At 36.7% G+C, this 18,701-nt stretch overlaps 4 protein-coding genes across 5 annotated transcripts; 3 read left to right on the top strand and 1 right to left on the bottom strand.

Annotated features, from left to right (window-relative positions):
• Positions 1–105: 105 nt before the first annotated feature.
• LOC102669557 (uncharacterized) lies at positions 106–429 on the top strand. The gene has a single exon (XM_006586483.1). The coding sequence runs from the start codon at positions 106–108 to the stop codon at positions 427–429; it is 324 nt and encodes a 107-aa protein (XP_006586546.1).
• Positions 430–1,724: 1,295 nt separating this feature from the next.
• Positions 1,725–2,516, top strand: LOC113002334 (uncharacterized mitochondrial protein AtMg00860-like). Its single transcript, XM_026129436.1, has 2 exons — positions 1,725–2,006; positions 2,268–2,516. Exons 1-2 carry the CDS (start codon positions 1,725–1,727, stop codon positions 2,514–2,516), a joined length of 531 nt encoding a protein of 176 aa, XP_025985221.1.
• Positions 2,517–13,758: 11,242 nt separating this feature from the next.
• Positions 13,759–17,776, top strand: ALDH2B5 (aldehyde dehydrogenase family 2 member B5, mitochondrial). The gene is made up of 11 exons (NM_001367180.1): positions 13,759–13,858; positions 14,328–14,465; positions 14,633–14,775; positions 14,897–15,050; positions 15,134–15,363; positions 15,483–15,572; positions 15,802–15,975; positions 16,058–16,195; positions 16,913–17,050; positions 17,150–17,211; positions 17,316–17,776. The coding sequence occupies exons 1-11, from the start codon at positions 13,789–13,791 to the stop codon at positions 17,587–17,589; spliced, it is 1,611 nt and encodes a 536-aa protein (NP_001354109.1). The 5' UTR covers positions 13,759–13,788; the 3' UTR covers positions 17,590–17,776.
• On the bottom strand, positions 16,970–18,374 carry LOC102661294 (probable xyloglucan endotransglucosylase/hydrolase protein 33). 2 transcript variants are annotated; one of them, XM_041018502.1, is made up of 3 exons: positions 18,036–18,374; positions 17,822–17,922; positions 16,970–17,092 (listed from the first exon to the last, which is right to left on the bottom strand). In XM_041018502.1, the coding sequence occupies exons 1-3, from the start codon at positions 18,262–18,264 to the stop codon at positions 17,081–17,083; spliced, it is 342 nt and encodes a 113-aa protein (XP_040874436.1). In that variant the 5' UTR covers positions 18,265–18,374; the 3' UTR covers positions 16,970–17,080. The 2 variants fall into 2 exon arrangements, with proteins under 2 accessions (XP_040874436.1, XP_006585954.1); XM_006585891.4 differs by lacking the exon at positions 16,970–17,092 and having other exon boundaries at positions 17,783–17,922.
• Between the last annotated feature and the right edge of the window lie 327 nt (positions 18,375–18,701).

Genomic DNA, 18,701 nt, shown 5'->3' with positions numbered 1-18,701 from the left:
CCTTTGGTACCATCTAAGAAGGACAAGGAGCGATATTTTGCTCACTTCCTTGATATTTTTAAGAAGCTGGAGTTTATAATTCCCTTCGGAGAAGCCTTGTAGCAAATGCCTCTCTATACCAAATTCTTGAAGGATCTCCTAACCAAAAAGGGAAAATACATCAACAATGAGAGTATAGCGGTAGAAGGAAACTGCAGTGTTGTTATTCAAAGAATCCTACCACCAAAATTCAAGGATCCAAGAAGTGTAAATATTCCATGTTCCATAGGGGTTGTGTCAGTGGGAAAAGCACTAATTGACTTGGGAGCTAGCATCAATTTGATGCCACTTTCGATGTGTAGAAGAATAAGGAATTTAGAAATTGCACCCACAAGAATGATACCTCAGCTTGCAGACCGCTCTATCACAAGACCTTATGGCGTGGTTTAAGATGTGCTAGTCAAAGTTCGCTAATTCACATTTCCTGTAGATTTTGTTATAATGAACATTGAGGAGGATGCAGATATTCCGCTGATTTTAGGCCGCCCATTCATGTTGACAGCCAAATGTGTAGTTGACATGGGCAATGGTAACATGTAAATGAGTGTTGATGATCAGAAAACCACTTTTAATTTATTTGACGCAATCAAGCATCCAAATGATCATAAGGCATGTTTCAAAGTGGAAGCAATTGAGAAGGAAGTTGCTATGGTGGTGCAAAACATGACTTCTCACTCTTCATTGGAAAAAGCACTGATAAATGTTGTTGATTGTCTCACAAAAGAGGAAGAGAAAGATATGAGAAATTGTCTGGAGGATTTGGATAGTCTAAAAGTAAATCCATCGGAGGGAGGTCCCTTTGAAGAGCTGAAAAAAGACCTCACAATAGAGAAACCCAAAGTAGACTTAAAGGTCCTCCTAGAGCACTTAAAGTATGTGTTCTTGGAAGAAAATAAAGCAACACCAGTGGTGATCAGTAATTCCCTATCTCATGATGAAGAGTTCCAATTGGTTGAAGTTCTGAAGAGACACAGGGCTACTATTGGATGGCATATATCAGACCTCAAGGGAATTAGTCCTTCATATTGTATGCACAAGATCATGATGGAAGCAGAGTACAAGCCAATAAGACAGCTACAACGAAGGCTTAATCCTTCAATGAAAAAGGAGGTACGTAAGGAGGTTCTCAAGTTGTTGGAAGCAGGACTCATTTACCCTATTTTAGACAGTGCTTGGGTAAGTCCGGTGCAAGTGGTTCCTAAGAAAGGTGGAATGACTATGGTGAAAAATGAGAAGAATGATCTTATTCCGAAAAAAATAGTCATAGGCTGGCGGATGTGCATTGATTATCGAAAGCTGAATAATGCCACTAGAAAAGATCATTTCCCTCTTCCATTTATAGATCAAATGCTTGAGCGGTTAGTTAGACAATCATTTTATTGCTTCTTGGATGGCTATTCAGGGTACAATCAGATTGTTGTTGACCCTAACGATCAAGAAAAAACTGCATTCACTTGTCCATTTGGAGTGTTTACATATAGGAGGATGCCATTTGGGCTATGCAATGCTCCAACCACATTTTAGAGGTGTATGATGGCAATATTCGTTGATATGGTGGAGAAATGCATTGAAGTGTTCATGGATGATTTTTCAGTATTTGGATCAACCTTTGATTGTTGCCTGACCAATTTGGAGTTGTTTGTGAAGAAACAAACCTGGTGCTTAATTGGGAGAATTGTCATTTTATGGTCCAAGAAGAAATAGTTCTGGGACATAAGATTTCTGTCAAGGGCATTCAAGTGGACAAAGCCAAGATCGATGTCATCGAAAAATTGCCTCCACCGATCAATGTAAAAGGAGTCAGAAGTTTCTTAGGACATGTTGGGTTTTATCGGCGTTTCATTAAGGACTTCTTAATGATTGCCAAGCAATTGAGTAATCTACTCAACAAAGATGTTGTGTTTCGATTTGATGAAGAGTGTTTGACAGCATTTGACACTCTAAAGGCCAGATTAGTGTCTGCCCCTGTGATTATAGCGCCTGACTGAAGCCAGGAGTTTGAACTAATGTGCGATGCAAGTGATTATCCAGTTAGTGCAGTTTTGGGGCAGAGGAAATGAAAGGTGTTTCACTCCATTCACTACGCAAGCAAGGTCTTGAATGATGCTCAGCAGAACTATGCTACTACTGAAAAAGAAATGCTTACTATTGTCTACGCACTGGAGAAGTTTTGATCGTATTTGGTTGGATCAAGAGTGATTGTGTTCACAAATCATGCAACCATTAAGTATCTTCTCACAAAGGCCGATTCCAAACCAAGGCTAATTAGATGGATTCTTTTGCTTCAAGAGTTTGACCTGGTCATCAAAGATAAGAAGGGATCAGAGAATTTGGTGGCTGATCACCTATCAAGACTGGTTAATGAAGAAGTTACGCACAAAGAACTGGAAGTTCGTGATGAGTTCCCAGATGAATTGCTGCTGGTTGTGAACGAGAGACCATGGTTTGCTGACCTTGCTAATTATAAGGCTACATGAATCACCCCCAAGGATTTTAATTAGCACCAGAGAAAGAATTTTTGCACGATGCTCGCTTCTATATTTGGAATGACCCACATTTGTTTAAAATTGGAGCTGACAATTTGCTGAGAAAATGTGTCACCAAGTAGGATTCCAGAAGTATATTATGGCACATCCATAACTCTCCTTGTGGGGGTCACTACAGTGGTGATAAGACAGTAGTAAAAATCTTGCAATCTGGTTTCTTTTAGCCTTCAATTTTCAAATATGCACATGAGCATGTGACACAGTATGACCAATGTTAGAGGACAGGGAGTATATTAAGGAGGAATGAAATGCCTCTGCAAAATATCATTGAGGTGGAAGTCTTCGATTGTTGGGGCATTGAATTTGTTGGTCTTCTTCCCTCATCTTATGGTAATGAATACATATTGTTGGTCGTTGATTATGTTTCCAAATGGGTAGAGGTTGTTGCTACTCCAAAAAATGATGCAAAGACTGTTGTCAAGTTTCTAAAAAAGGACATATTTTCACGCTTTGGGGTACCAAAAGTCTTGATCAGTGACAGCAGCTCACATTTCTGCAATGTCCAACTTCAGAAGGTGTTGGGACACTACAATGTCACACATAAGGTGGCCTCACCTTATCATCCTCAAACAAATAGTCAGGCTGAGGTCTCTAACAGGGAATTAAAGAAGATATTGGAGAAGATTGTGGCGTCTACAAGGAAGGATTAGGCCGCCAAGTTAGATGATGCTTTGTGGGCCTACCGGACCACTTTCAAAACTCCCATAGGACTATCCCCATTTTAGATGGTCTATGGGAAAGCTTGTCATTTACCAGTAGAAATGGAACACAAGGCATACTAGGCTAAAAAATTTCTGAATTTTGATAAAGTTCTGTCTGGAGAGAAGAGGAAGTTGCAACTGTTGGAGCTAGAAGAGATGAGGCTTAATGCATATGACAAGAAGTTGTACAAGCAGAAGGTGAAGGCCTATCATGACAAGAAGTTGTTGCAAAAGAACTTCCAATCAGGCCAGCAAGTCTTGCTCTTTAATTCATGACTCAAGCTATTTCCAGGTAAACTGAAGTCCAAATGGTCTAGACCTCTCACTATCAAAGAGGTAAAGCCCTATGGAGCAGTGGAATTGATGGATCCTCAGTTAGATCATCTAGAGAGAAGTTGGGTGGTGAATGGTCAGAGATTGAAACTGTATCATGGTGGCAACATTGAGAGGTTAACCATCATCCTACATCTGCAAGACCCCTAGGGGGTGTCATCCGTTAAACTAGTGACGTTAAAGAAGCGCTTACTGGAAGGCAACCCAGCTTTCTTACCCTTTTCAACTTTTATTTTTGTGTATTTAATTTTGTTAGTGTAGCTCTAGTTTGATGAATCTAGGATATAAGAGTAGGTAGAGAATGAACTTGAGGATTGGTGTCAGTTTAAAGCATGCTTAAAATCTGACTTGGATAGGATAAGACTTGGTTAAGATCAGCATACCCATCTCGCTAAGCGTGCCCTGTGAGCTAAGCGCAGAAAGTCTATGCATTAAACGAGACACATGCTCACTAAGCGCACCACATGCCTCGCTCAGCGCACGCTTGCGCTGAGCCCAAAAACGTCTCTATGTGAACTTTAATGCAAATTGGGCTAAGCGAGACCTTCTTGCTAAGCCCAATAACCTCTCTATAATGGGAATTACGCTGAGCAAGCTCAAGTTGCAAGCCAATCCCAGCTGCAGATCTCGCTCAGTGCGTAGTCTTGCGTTAAGCCCAAAAACCTCTTGGGTTGAAATTGATGATAATTGGGCTAAGCGAGAGTGTCTCGCTAAGCGCGTGTTTTAAAAATTTAAAAATTGAAACTTCACAGAGAACTTGCTAAGCGAGTCACGTGTGCTCAGCGAGCAACTCGTAACTGTAGAAAAAAACATAACTACCTTAAGGCAGTTACTTTTTTTTCATTCTATAACTATGCATTTCTTTTTCCTCCTCCCCTCTTATCTTCATCATTTTTTCACGTTGTCCACTCACTGTCTGCATCCAAGTAAGTTTTATTTTACTCTAATTTCATTTTTCTTTATCTCTGCAAAACCTTAGAGTAGAAGACATTATTGCAATTGATATGCTTGTTATAGTCTTTATGTGTTTAGATGCTTAGTTGGTGCTTTTTTGTTAATTAGTTAGGACTGTTGTGTGTCGCATTTTGATGTTATATGGTATAGGCTTAGCCTTGAGCTTCTAAGCCTGTATGGTGGTGTTAGTCGTTTTATATGACTAACTTTTGTATAGAAACTTTTGATAATTATATAGAATTCCTCCAAGTTACAATTCTTTTTGTAGGATTTTAAATAATTTTAGTTAACAAATTGATCATTACTCATTATAATCTTCCGCTTGTAATTAATGTAAATTTCAATTCTATTTCAAGTGAAAAAGGAGATTTTGGGAAGTGTTGAATCTAGTGTCTCGCTAAGCTTGGTTTGTGCGCTTAGCGAGTATGTCCCGCAAAGAAAGGCACCAGCGTGCTCAGTGAGACACAAGAATTTGGAAGAGAATCTGCCTTGCAAGCACACGCTCAGCGCGTTGTCGCTCGCTAAGCGAGTCATCCGTCATCTTCCAGGCTAAGCGCAAGATTGGCGCTGAGCCACTGTTCACTAATGCGCGCTAAGCGCGAGATTGGCGCTCCGCGAGAGGCCACCAATAGGATTTCCATATAAAACCTGAAAACACAAAATTAGAAGGGAGTTTTTGGAGTATGCGGACCCAGAGGCGACTAAGCAGACCAAATGAGGCATCTTGAAGAGCTTTGAAGGAGTTTTTGAGAGATTGTGAGGTTTTTAGAGGTGGAGGAGACATCCCCACCACTTTGTACTTTTTCAATTTCTCTTCTTTAAACTTGTAAAAAGGAGCTTCCTCACAATGGAAGGCTAAATCCTCAGTTGGGAACTTTTACAGAGTAAATGATGTAAAATCTTTCATATATATTTAATTGTGTTTTCATGTGTTCTTTGTTCTTATCGGCCTTTAATTTTCGCATGTTTTTGTCTTGATCACGTAAATGCATGTGTAGTTAGGATCATCCTCATTGGGAAATGGTTTGATCCTTAGAACTTGATTGGACAGGGCTAATTTATCATATATCTGGACACGGAGTGCGGTAACTTGGTTTTTCGGTATGTTGTAACTGTAATGCTGTCTGGTTAGGCTAAGTTCAACAAGAAACATCTGAGAATGAAGTCTAGTTAGGATTAGGCTAAACTCACGAGACATCAGGGTTTAGTAGTTAGGACCTCAACATAGAATACAGGAGCACTGTTAAGTAGAGAAATATCCTTAAATTACATCAAAATACCCTGTAGGAGGAACCAACACGTTCGCATATTTGTTTTCACACACCATTACTCACTTTACTCGCTTTCATTTAGACTAGATCATACTTTTATTTCTCTTTTCAACCATTAATTGTATCACCAACGCCTGCTCGCCAAACGACAACTTTTACCAAGTACAAAAAGTTCCCTGAGATCGATACTCGGTATTCTTACTGTTTTAATACTACTTGCGCCCCCTGGTACACTTGTCGGGCAACAATCAGGTGGCTTAAGGAGTTGAGGCTCACAAGCCTCACTTTCTGGGTTTTATGAACTCGCTAAGCGAGGCTATTTCGCTAAGCGAGTTCATGCTTTTCTTTGAATTTCTGGGTTTTTGATGAACTCACTAAGCATGCCCTGTGCGTTAAGTACATTCATGAAGTTTTTGTTATTTTCTACATATTGAGGATGAATTCGCTAAGCCAGTGTCTTTAGGCTTAGCGAGTCCATGCTTTTGGTTGAATTTTTTGGAATTTGGATGAACTCGCTAAGCCAGTCACCTGCGCTTAGCGAGTATACTAAACTTAAGCATGAGTAAATGTGTCGTTTTGCATCCCCAGCAGTGGCTTAGTGCGACTCTCGCACTAAGCCCAATTCCCTCTCTGTAATAAATTAGGCTTAGCGAGTTCCACTCACTCAGCCCAGTGTAATTTTCATTATCTGAATGTTTGTTCACGTGCTACGCGTGCCCTACGCGCTAAGCGCAATTTCTTCTCTGTAATAAAATGGGCTTAGCGAGTCTCCCTCGCTAAGCCCCCACCCTAGATCCCTTGTAGCCTGGCTAAGCGCCCAGTGGCGCTAAGCCTATGTTTTTTAAGTTTACTACTCACGCTAAGTGCAATTTGCTCTCTATTTGAAATAAGGCTTAGCGAGTCATACTCGCTTAGCCACGTGTGTCTGCTGGCTAAGCGCACCAATCGCGCTAAGCCATTATTGTTGTTAGTGTGTTGTCGCGCTAAGCGCTTGATGATAATTTTTTAAGGCGCGCTAAGCGAGCTCATCTCGCTTAGCGCCGAAACTATGTTACTCTTTGCCTTTTTAGGTTATTTTTCAATTAGAATCTTGGCTAATCGTAATTCTTTTCTGTGTTTTGGTGCAGATGGCATCCAAAAAGAAGCGTGCATCATCCTCTCAACCCCAAGAGCCTTATGATACCTCAATATTTGTCTCAGAAATAGCTTGGGAGCGGTATGAGACAAATGTTCATCTCCAGAACATCCTACCGGAAAGGAATATTGAGTTGGCCTACTCCCATTATGATGAGTTCCTTTGGGAGTTAGAGCGCTGCCAGTGGCACAAGAACCTTACACGCCAGTTGGAGAACTAGATAGATGTAGCCTTGGTTAAGGAGTTTTACTCCAACTTGTATGACCCTGAAGACCTCTCCCCCAAGCAATGCAAAGTAAGGGGGAAGACGATCAAGTTCGATGCTGCTACACTGAACACATTTTTGGAGACTCCAGTGGTGCTAGAGCCTGGCGAGCGATACCCAGCCTATTCCCGTTACTGCTATACCTACCCAAATCATCAGGTCATTGCAGCCAAATTATGCTTGCCAGGGCGGGGGTTTGTTTTAAATGCTGAGAGAGCCCCTTGGAAGCTTCTGAGGAAGGACCTAACCACTTTAGCTCAAACTTGGAGTGTCCTTTCCTACTCCAACCTTGCTCCCACCTCTCATGCCTCTGATCTTAATATGGACAGAGCAAGGTTGGTTTATGGTCTGGTCATGAAGATGGATATGGATTTGGGCTCCATGATCTCAGGACAAATCTCTCAGGTAGCCCGATCCAACTCCTCTCAGTTGGGCTTTCCAGCTCTCATCATTGCACTATGCTTGGCCAGAGGGGTTGTATCAGATTCTTTGACTTTTGAGTCCTTAAGTCTGGCCATTAATTTGGCCTACATCCGAAAGAATTGCTAGAACCCTGATGACCCATCGATTACTTTTCTAGGGTTCCGCAAGGCCAAGGCCAAAGCTCCATCAGATGCACCAATCCCTCCACCTCTAGCACCAGCACCAACTCTAGCAGGTCCCTCCGTGTCATCCACCACCAGCAGTGACTTGATCGTGTCGATGTTGTAGAGTATTCACCATGGCCTCTACCTGGTGATGCAGAGCATGCATAACCTATCCTAGCAGCAGCTGATTATTTATTTACAGGATTATCTGGCCCAGGTGGCTTGGCTCGGAGTCCAACCTTCCTTTCTTGGGGGGGTGAAGCTCCTGAGGCCCAGGATGCACAGGCTCAGGATGCTGAGGACACTCCAGAGACCCAGGATCCAGCACAAGAGGTTGAAGAGGACACAGGTGCAGCGAAGGCAGGCATGGACACTAATTATGTAGTAGATGTCACCGCAACACAGGGGACTTGGGACCCATGGCCCACACCAGCACAAGATTGATGATTGACCAGGATTTCATTTAATTCTCCCTCTTTTCAGACAACTTTTATTTATTTTGTTGGTTTTTGGTTTAACAGTGGTTTTGGTTTAGCGCTTTTATGGTAGCTACGTTTTGAACATTTTAGTAAATTTTGTTTGTCTTGATATCTTGATCTGAAATAAATTGATTGCATGACATGAGTGAACTGCACTATGAAAATTTTAGACCTTGAATAAGCTTGCATTATGTTGAAAGATAGAGTGTGGAAATGAGGTGCATAAGTGAAAATGTTAGCTTGCATGACAGGAAAGTAGTGAAGAAGAAGCTAATTGTTGCAAATCGGTGAGTTGTGCGTATCTTAATTGTGAGAAAACGACTAGCATCAACTACTGATTTTTGCATGAATCTTTGAATGCTAAATGGATGCATGATATGGAAATGATGAAGGCCATGTTGAATGTATTTTTGCTACAGAGCCAAATAGCCACCTTGTATAAGTAATTGAAGTAAACCTTTGCACCCAGTGAGCCAAGAATGATTGAATATTGTCCTGAACCCTAGCTGAAGTAAATAATTATTATCACACCTTGTTCTAGGTTTTAGGAGAGCATTGTCTTGATGGAAATTGTTTGGTTCAAATTTGGGGGGGTGGTTTTATTAAATCATGTAAATGATTATATCAACATCATGCTAATATGGAGATAATTGCAGTAAATGAGAAATAATTCTGAAGCAATGATGACTGTGGGACTATTACATGATGCTAATATGGAGATAATTGCAGTAAAAAGAATTTGAGGGCGGGAAAAAGAAAGGATTTGCATCCAAACAAAGAATGCTCTTCTAAAACCTAAGTGTTGCATCCAAGAAAAACCATGAATTTGTTTCTAGCCCAACCCCATTACAAGCAGAACAAAGTCCTTTGGATCCACATTGTGTGTACATGTGTGTATGGAATGAGATGAAGTGCAAAAGTTGGGAATTGTGTTGGTTGTTTATATGAAGTAATCACCTGAAACACTTATGTGCATGAGAGAAACAGTAGCTGTGAGGATAAAGCTTAGTCAACCTTCCTTGATACTTGTCATGCTTGCTAACTTATTTCACTTCTGATGCTCAATGCACATGCTCATATCTTTAAATGAGTGCACCTAAATTTGGGGGACTTGTTGGTTGATGTATGTGCAGTCATCTTTGTCATTGTGATTAATACTTATCAGACAAACACTGAATTGATTTACCATTGTTAATTTATTTTGCTTGAGGACAAGCAAAACTGTAAATTTGGGGGAGTTTGATAATTGTTATTCAAGAGTACAAAATGCATCAAAAAAGTAGATGAAAAGTAGCAATATACCTCTAATTTTATGGTTTCTCGTGTGAGATTTGTAAATAACTGATTTTGTGTGAGTTTCACATAGTGGAGGCTTCCTTTTTTATGATTGATATTGTTATTGTTTGGATTTTTAGGTTTAAGAAAGAAAGATTTGGAAGTGCTGCTGAAGAGCTCGCTCAGCGAGCCAGATTAGCTAAGCGAGGCTAACCCGCTTAGCGAGGAAGCCAGCTCGCCCAACGAGAGAAGAACCCTAGAGGATGTAAAGTTAGAGAGCAGTGCGCTAAGCGCGCAGCTAGCCCGCCCAGCGAAGCCTTTGTCACTTCTCACGCTTAACGTGTCCACATCCGCTAAGCGCCCAGTCACTAACTCTCATTCAGCGAGACATGCTCGTTGAGCGCACATTCGTAATCTGAGAAGCCCAAAAGTCTTTAAAGCTGGAAGAGATGGGGGAAGCCAAACGACACATGCAGCGTGGGTGAGAAGAAAACAGAGCACCAAGGCTGAAAGAAGAAAAAGGAACTGCTTTCTCCATACCTTGACTTCACCACTCCATTTCTATCTTGTTTTTAGTCTTGTATTGAGCTCTCCATGCTAACGGAGGGCTAAACACTTCATTGTTGGGGAGTTTTTCCACTGGACACTCTTGATGTAAAAACTCTAACTATCTATTTAATATTATTTGCTAGTGTTCTCTGTTTCCATCTGTGGTTATTTTTCATATTTGTGGTTTGACCATCCATTTATATGCTTTGTTAGGATTTAAGTGTTGGGAAATGCTTTTAGTCCTTAGGACTTGGTAGAACAACTAGAAGCCTTCATTTTCTAGGAATAGTGTGAAGTAATCTAGTAGAATTTGCATCTGATTCGTAATGCAGCTCGCTTAGGCTGAATTTGATGAGGAATCAGGAATGAAACTAGGAAGGCTAGGCTCTTTCATGTGAGGGATTGCAGTTAGAGTAAATTTGACGATGCAAAGAACATTAGGATAATGTTAAATAGAGAAAAGCTTCGTTAATCACATCAAGAGAAAGTTCAGTAAAATATTCCTCGACATATTCACCTTGGTATTTGTTTCATTTCAAAACTCAGTGTTTATTTCTATCATTTGTTTTTAAGTTAAGAAAAATTGTTATAATTCACTTGATGATATGCATGAGCTACTACTTCATTTCACTCTACTTCAACTAAAAATTGTTTACAAACTAAATATTTGTCATTGAAGTACAAGAAATTTTCTGTGGATATGATACACAGTCTTATCGTTTTAATTATTACTTGAATCAAGAGTTTAATCAACAATAAATCTAATTTGATTAATTATAAGCTTAAATCTTTAATTTTTTTATCTTTATAAATATATTTTATTTTTCAAGAAAATAATTTTAGTTCTGATATATTTTAAAATTTTAAAAAATAATTTATATGAGGTGACATGTAATTAAATTGTCATACAACCTTATAATGGTCAATGTGTACTAAGTCATCACTTAATGGTGATAAAAAAAAACTATTTTAAAATAACTTAAAATTATGAAAACTAAAAAAAATCAAAATCATATTTGGAAGACTAAAGATATATTTACCTAATAAAAGAGCATGTTTAACATTATGCAAACTCTTCTGTCAAAAAAATAAAATTATGCAAACTCAATACTTGTAATCTATTAAAAACACATTAAAGACACATTTACTAATTCCGTAATTAAGATAATATAATTATATAAGATATGCCATTTTGAATCAGGACAACCTATATGTGCAAAGGATATGCACAGATTAAGGGCAAATAATAAATAATTAAAAATAAGTCACAGCCTGATCGCGTGGGGTGACTAACAGAAACACATTGGGTTGGTAAAGCGTTTTTTTTTTATATAAAAAATGGGAGCCAATAGCCATTTAATAGAACTTAATTTGTAAGGAGAGTGAGAGAAGAGAGACACTATCATGATTGATTCATGGCTTCTTCAGTCAGAATCTCAAGACTCATCTGAGTCATCTCTGCTCCTTTTCTTCTACCTCTTTTTCTCGAGGTAGAGATGTGTTTTTTGTGATGGTTGTCTCATCATTTTCCTATCTTAAAAGACAATAAGTAAGAGTTATATTTAATTAAGATTTAAAAGAATTCGTATTAATGATTAAAAGATTGAAAAGGAATTATTGGTTTTATTTTTCTTGATCATTTATTTGTTAACATTTGAATTTTTTTAACCGTTTATAAAATCATTTGAAATCTTATAAATTCATAAATTTCTTTCCAATCTTATAAATTTATATATATATATATATATATATATATATATTAAATTTATTAAAATTTAAATTATCAAATTCTAATATAAAAAATCTATTAAAAGAATATTAAAAAGTATCATATTAGTTAAGAGACAAACTGTAGTCATTCACATCAACCGTTATCAACAATAAAATATACATTTTTATACTCTGTTTTAATTTAAAATTTTAATTCAATTTATTTTCATTCCTCTCTATTAAACACTCTATGAGTGATTTGTTCTCTTTTTTGTTAATTTCAATTTTATTTTCTTGAACTGATTTTTTCTGGGTTTGGTTTCATTGATGATTGTTTGAAAGAGAAAATAATAGGAGATTGAAATATAAAAATAACATATATAAAATGTAATATATTAGTGACGATAAAAATAACACTCTATATTGTTTGTTATCTCCTTTTTTTTCCTTTAACGTACGACCTGCTGAAACCTGCTCATTTTGTTTTACAATGTGTACACTAGTCTTTTCTCTCTGGGTAATGGTATTTTTAATCTTTTTTCACTCCCCATATAATGTTTTGATAGGTTATCTTTATAATATTTTGATTGTAAAATCCTCTAATATGATGAGTAAAAAAAATAAAAACAATAAAAAAGAAACATAGGGTTTGGGGTATTTATATATTATATTTTTATATTGTATTCTTAATTTAATGATTATATTATTATTTTATTAATTTAACATTGTAAATTAAGACATTGATAGTGATAGATGATAGGTTTTTTTTTGTTATCATATTTTACATTCTTTTATGTTATAATATTTTTTTTAACCATTGAATCACTTATAATATTTAATTTATTGTTTCAACATTATATTTTGTTTATTTTTTAAAATAATTTTATATAAGATGATTTATCTTAATTATTATACTAATTAACATAATAAAAGTATAATGTTTACATAACTGTATTTTCTTATATTATTTTAAACTTGATTAAAAATATTTTAAGAAATAGTATAAGATTAATAATAAAATATTTAACATAAAATAGTAAAATATAAATATGTATTTATATTATTTTACATATTTTAACTATTTCAACAATTAGTTTTACCGAATACTTCTAATTTAATAATCTAATTTTGTTGAACATAACTTTCAGATAACATTTTAAAAAAGGCTAGAAACTACTAAAAAAATTTGTTTATGGAATAATTAAATTAACTTTTCAACAAAAAAAAAAGCAAAAAACTATCTAAAATATTTTAGCTAACATAATCATTATCTTTTATATATAATATAGATATAGATATAAGTTTTAATAATTTAGTTCTCTATTTTCAAAGGTATAAAATATGTTTATTTCCCTGTTCATTCCATCATAAAAATAATTAAACAATAACTGTATTTTATTATATTTTATCATGTTCTATTTTTAATCATTTTAAACATTCTAAAATCCTTGCATTGATAATGAAATTTGAACTTATGTCATTATAAAATAGTATAAGTCTAATCTTTATCAACTAGATTTTGTGATTAGCGTTTTTCATGTCAATTTGTAGTGATTTTTTTTAACCCAAACAACATTTATTTCAGTGAAAAATATTTTTTTAAACCATTAAAAACTCATTTAATAATTAAGATGGTATAACTAAAGGATACTTGCAATCCAGTACCTAGTATTAAAAAACATTAAAGACACTTTTGTTAATTCAGGTAATACAACTATAAGATATGCAATTTTGGATGAGGACAACCTACATGTGCAAGAGCCAAGACACATGCATAGATTAGCGGCATATAAACAATTCTTAAAAGTAAATAAATCAGCCTGATCGCGTGGTGTGACAAACAGTAACACATTGGGTTGATCATGCGTTTTCTTATATAATGGGGAACCAATAGCTATTTAATAGAACTTAATTAGTGAAGAGAGAGAGAAGACGAACACTATCATGGCTTCTTCACTCAGAATCTCAAGACTTATCTCTCGCTCCTTTTCTTCTACTTCTTTCTTTTCACGAGGTAGAGCATGTGTTCTTTGTGATGGTGGTCTCATCATTTTTCTTAGTTGAAAAACAATAATTATTAAGTGATATGTTCTCCTTTTAGTTAATTTCATTTTTTTTTTCTTGAACTGATTTTTTTTTTCTGGGTTTGATTTCATTGATGATTGTTTGAAAGAGAAAATTGTAGAAATTGAAAAAAAAAATGAAACATTTTTTGTGTACGGATCAGTTCATTCAATGTTTGGTAGCTGTCAACTACTACATGTCTGGTTGTCCTATGTTTTCTTAACTGTACTTCTAGATTCTCTCGTTTTTTACCTAGTATTTTGTGTTTCTTGTTGAGTGTGAGTGTGTGACCATGTGAATTAAAACTCATGTTTGAAATTGATGTTTAATTGGATGTTTTGATTTGGATTTTTCATTGCCCTTTTGATGCCATAAGTAACTCTGTGCATGCATCAAAATTGACAAAAAAAAACTTTCAGGTGGGAATGGTTTCCTTGGTTCAAGACAAAGTAAATTCAGCACTTCTGCTGCCATTGAGGAAGAACCCATTAAACCATCAATACAAGTAGAACACACCCAACTCTTAATTGATGGAAAATTTGTAGATGCTGCTTCTGGTGAGTGTTTATTTTGTTAATCTTAAGCCTTTCGATCCTTCCTCTCCAGGATTTTGGTCATAAAGTTGAGTTTTTGACTTAATAATAAGATGAAAAAGCAAAAGAAGAGAGAGAGATTTTGATGTGTTTTTTTGGGGTATCTTACTATTGGGATTCTTGTGGATCAGGTAAAACTTTTCAAACTTTAGATCCTAGGACAGGTGAAGTGATTGCTCATGTTGCTGAGGGTCACTCTGAAGATGTTGATCGAGCAGTTTCAGCTGCACGAAAAGCATTTGATCATGGACCATGGCCTAAGATGACAGCTTATGTATTTGATCATAACCTCTCTATAATTTTGTTTTTCCTGCAGTTCACAAAGATGTGATCTTTGGTCTCATGATTGAGTTGAAATCCCTTTTTGTTGCTTCCTTGTTACTGTAATTTTATAGGAACGGCAAAGGATCTTGTTGCGTGTGGCCGATCTGATCGAGAAGCATAATGATGAGCTTGCAGCACTTGAGACTTGGGATAATGGAAAGCCTTATGAACAAGCTGCTAAGATTGAAGTTCCAATGCTTGTTCGCCTGATTCGATACTATGCTGGTGTGTGGGATGCAAAATGTGGAACTTAGAATGCTCTTTGTTTTGTGAAAATTTGGTGACACTTGTGTTTTCATTCTCCCCAGGTTGGGCAGATAAGATTCATGGTCTAACAGTTCCAGCTGATGGACCTTATCATGTGCAAACATTGCACGAACCGATTGGTGTTGCCGGTCAGATCATTCCATGGAACTTCCCTCTTCTCATGTTTGCCTGGAAGGTTGGACCGGCATTGGCCTGTGGCAACACCATTGTTCTCAAAACAGCTGAGCAGACACCATTATCTGCTTTATATGCAGCAAAACTATTTCATGAGGTGTGTGATAGTAATATAGACCAATCTTCATTTTGTTAGAAGCATGATTTTTGTGGAGTTTAATTTACTCATGGATATCTACTATCCTCATCATTCCCAATTTGTAATGTGTCTGGCAGGCTGGACTTCCTGCTGGTGTTTTGAATGTAGTTTCCGGCTTTGGTCCAACTGCTGGTGCTGCTCTTGCTAGTCACATGGAGGTTGATAAGGTACTAAATAACTATAATGTTCAGCCTCAGCAGTAGTGGAACAATGTAATGGTTTTAGTGTTGCCTTGCATGAATTTCTGTAAATTTTATGGCCATTGATTTCAGTTTCCTTATCTTGTGGAGAAGTTTCAATTACTTATATGATGTTTATTTTCATTCTAATTAATTATTAGACATGTGACATGATAGTAGTGTCTTAACAGCATGAATTTTTTACATTATCCCGCAGCTTGCTTTTACCGGTTCCACTGATACTGGGAAAGTTGTCCTTGAACTGGCGGCTAAAAGCAATCTTAAGCCTGTTACTTTGGAGCTTGGTGGGAAATCTCCCTTTATAGTGTGTGAAGACGCTGATGTAGATCAGGCTGTTGAGCTCGCACACTTTGCCTTATTCTTTAATCAGGTATTTTAAAGTATAGAGCTCTGGTAAAACAATTCTGTCATAGAATTCTGAAAACTTGATTGGTGTTGCTTGTGACATTCAGGGACAATGTTGCTGTGCTGGGTCTCGAACATTTGTACATGAAAATGTATACGAGGAGTTTGTTCAGAAAGCAAAGGCTCGTGCTTTGAGACGTGTTGTTGGTGATCCATTCAAGGGGGGAATAGAGCAAGGTCCTCAGGTAAATTGCAATGAAAATCCTATACACTGCATCCTCATGTTTGATCTTTGAACCCTGTTTTCCAAAAGTTGTCTGAGGGTATAATACGTCCAACAATATGGCATTGTGTCTGTGCTTCACTAACTCAATGCTGATTGCTGATGACCGGAGATATGTTACCATCCTTATGATCAAAGATGGATGGGCAGTGGCCCGAGTGCCCCTCCCTTGGTACTTCTCATGTATATAGAAATATATTTTTAAGTTAGTAGATGTAAAATTAATTATTTATGTTATTATTATAATAATCATTAAGGTTAGTTAGTGTAAAATTAGTTGTGTTTGTTATTATTACTGTAATGGTTAAGGTGATAACTAGAATAAAATTATGTAATACTAATTGTGTGTTTGTTGTTTTTATGATAACGGTTAAGGTTATTATCATTTAAAATAAAAATTAGTTTCAATTTTTTGTAAAAATAATAAATATTTTTTTAAAAAAAATTATTACTTATTAAAAGTTAGACATTTTAAACAATTACAAAGGAAGAACCCCCTTTAATAGGTTTCTGGATCCGTCCTTGCTTATGATTTTCAGATACTAGAGGCTTCACTGTACTAAAATGCCCAGAAAGAATGTTACATTGCTACTACTTTGACATTCCCTTTTCTTAATGTATGACTCTTTTTAAAATGTCTAAATACACTGATTATTTCTTGTATGATCCAAACAATCAGATTGATTCAGACCAATTTGAGAAAATACTGAGGTACATCAGATCCGGTGTTGAAAGCGGGGCAACCCTTGAAACAGGAGGAGACAAGCTTGGCAACAAGGGCTTCTACATTCAACCTACAGTCTTCTCAAATGTTAAGGTACATCTTTCTAGTTGCATTTTCACCTTATCAGAAGAGACTCTGAAAAGTTAAAATACAACTCATAATGCTTTCAATTGAATTTGTAACAATCACCAGGATGGCATGCTGATTGCAAAGGATGAGATCTTTGGTCCAGTCCAATCCATATTAAAATTCAAGTAAGAAAACAACTAGTGTTAGTTAATTACTTTGCAGAGAATGGTATTATACTACCATACATGTGTTGTGCTTTGTGCATTAATTTTTGTGTTGATGACTCCAGGGACCTTGGTGAGGTAGTTCAAAGAGCGAACAACACACGTTACGGGCTTGCGGCAGGAGTGTTCACAAAGAACATGGACACTGCAAACACTTTGACGCGGGCACTGAGAGTTGGAACAGTTTGGATAAACTGCTTTGACACATTTGATGCTGCAATTCCCTTTGGAGGGTACAAAATGAGTGGTCAAGGCAGAGAAAAAGGAGAGTATAGTCTCAAAAACTACTTGCAAGTGAAGGCTGTCGTTAATCCCTTGAAGAACCCAGCATGGCTTTGAGAAACACTAGTGCCTTCCTTGGATGATCAACTATCAGTGCCTCAATGATAATGATGATAAAAACAAAATCCTTTTTTTTTTTTGTTACACGAGTTGAGTTATGACATTGTAAACATAATAGTAAAGAATCTTGTCAATGAAGTAAGTGTCTATGCTGTGCGTGCTACTATATATATATATCATAAATTCATAATTAAATAAAGACTCTTAAGCAAAGAAGCAATGAACTTACATAAAATGCAACAACAACTCCAGGTGACAAACCAGAAGGTAATTTGATTGCAGCACTGAAGAATCCATAGGAGTATCTGCTTTGTGATACCAAGCCAGAGCCTATAGAATAAATTAATAATAGCATATGTTTTGAAAATGGTACAAATAAAAAGAGAAAGAAAAGTGCAAAATTTTAATAACTTGAGTTAATTGAGGAACTTCTTCATACTAACCTGTGATTTTGTCAAGAGCCAATGTGGCCGTGGATCCATTACTAAGAAACTGAATATTTTTGGCACCAAAGGTCTTAGAAAAAGCACTATCAACTTGCACACGAGGAAAAGAATCAGTCAAGCGTGTGACACTTGGAGTTGTATAAGGCCTGCTGTGTGAAGAAACCACAGTGGCTAAGCAAAGTATTAGTAGACATGAGAAGCTTAGTTTTTGTTGCAAAAGTGCCATGTTTTGTGGACATATGAGGAGAAAAAAACATGTCAGATTGGGTATATATATATTATTGAGTGTGGTTTAATGGGGTTCATAAATCATAATATTTGCTTAGTTGTTTTCTAGCTGGCTATAGTGGCTATATTGCCTTTCTCCTTCAGTTCATAGTATCTTTTTTGGTAGGTGTCTTGGGTCATAAAGGCAATGATCCAAAGAGTCATGTGGGGGTGATTTGTTTAGGTTTGGCAGGGTTTGGGTTGTGGTGGGGCTGGCCTAATCTTAGGGGCAGAGAATGGAAATGGACATTTTAGTTAATGTTTGATGGGCAATCTCACTCTCCCTTCAGTCCCTTGCATGGCTATAACATCTGGTACATGCCTTGTTCCTTAATTGTAGCTATGATCCAATTGGGAGCAACTAATTTTCTTTATAAAACACGTAATCTTTTATTG

This window comes from Glycine max, chromosome 8 (assembly GCF_000004515.6).
Source record: "Glycine max cultivar Williams 82 chromosome 8, Glycine_max_v4.0, whole genome shotgun sequence".
NCBI lineage: Eukaryota > Viridiplantae > Streptophyta > Magnoliopsida > Fabales > Fabaceae > Glycine > Glycine max.
This window is presented reverse-complemented; position numbering and strand designations above follow the sequence as displayed.

Bases quoted from the DNA above. Each gene is read 5' to 3' on its own strand.
- LOC102669557 (XM_006586483.1), top strand. From the start codon at position 106: ATGCCTCTCTATACCAAATTCTTGAAGGATCTCCTAACCAAAAAGGGA.
- LOC113002334 (XM_026129436.1), top strand. From the start codon at position 1,725: ATGGTCCAAGAAGAAATAGTTCTGGGACATAAGATTTCTGTCAAGGGC. The intron at 2,007-2,267 runs GTGATTATAGCG...GCAACCATTAAG, and splicing joins CCAGATTAGTGTCTGCCCCT to TATCTTCTCACAAAGGCCGA.
- ALDH2B5 (NM_001367180.1), top strand. From the start codon at position 13,789: ATGGCTTCTTCACTCAGAATCTCAAGACTTATCTCTCGCTCCTTTTCT. The intron at 17,051-17,149 runs GTACATCTTTCT...AACAATCACCAG, and splicing joins CAGTCTTCTCAAATGTTAAG to GATGGCATGCTGATTGCAAA. The intron at 17,212-17,315 runs GTAAGAAAACAA...TGATGACTCCAG, and splicing joins CAATCCATATTAAAATTCAA to GGACCTTGGTGAGGTAGTTC.
- LOC102661294 (XM_006585891.4), bottom strand. From the start codon at position 18,264: ATGGCACTTTTGCAACAAAAACTAAGCTTCTCATGTCTACTAATACTT. The intron at 17,923-18,035 runs GTTAGTATGAAG...TTTATTCTATAG, and splicing joins GGCTCTTGACAAAATCACAG to GCTCTGGCTTGGTATCACAA.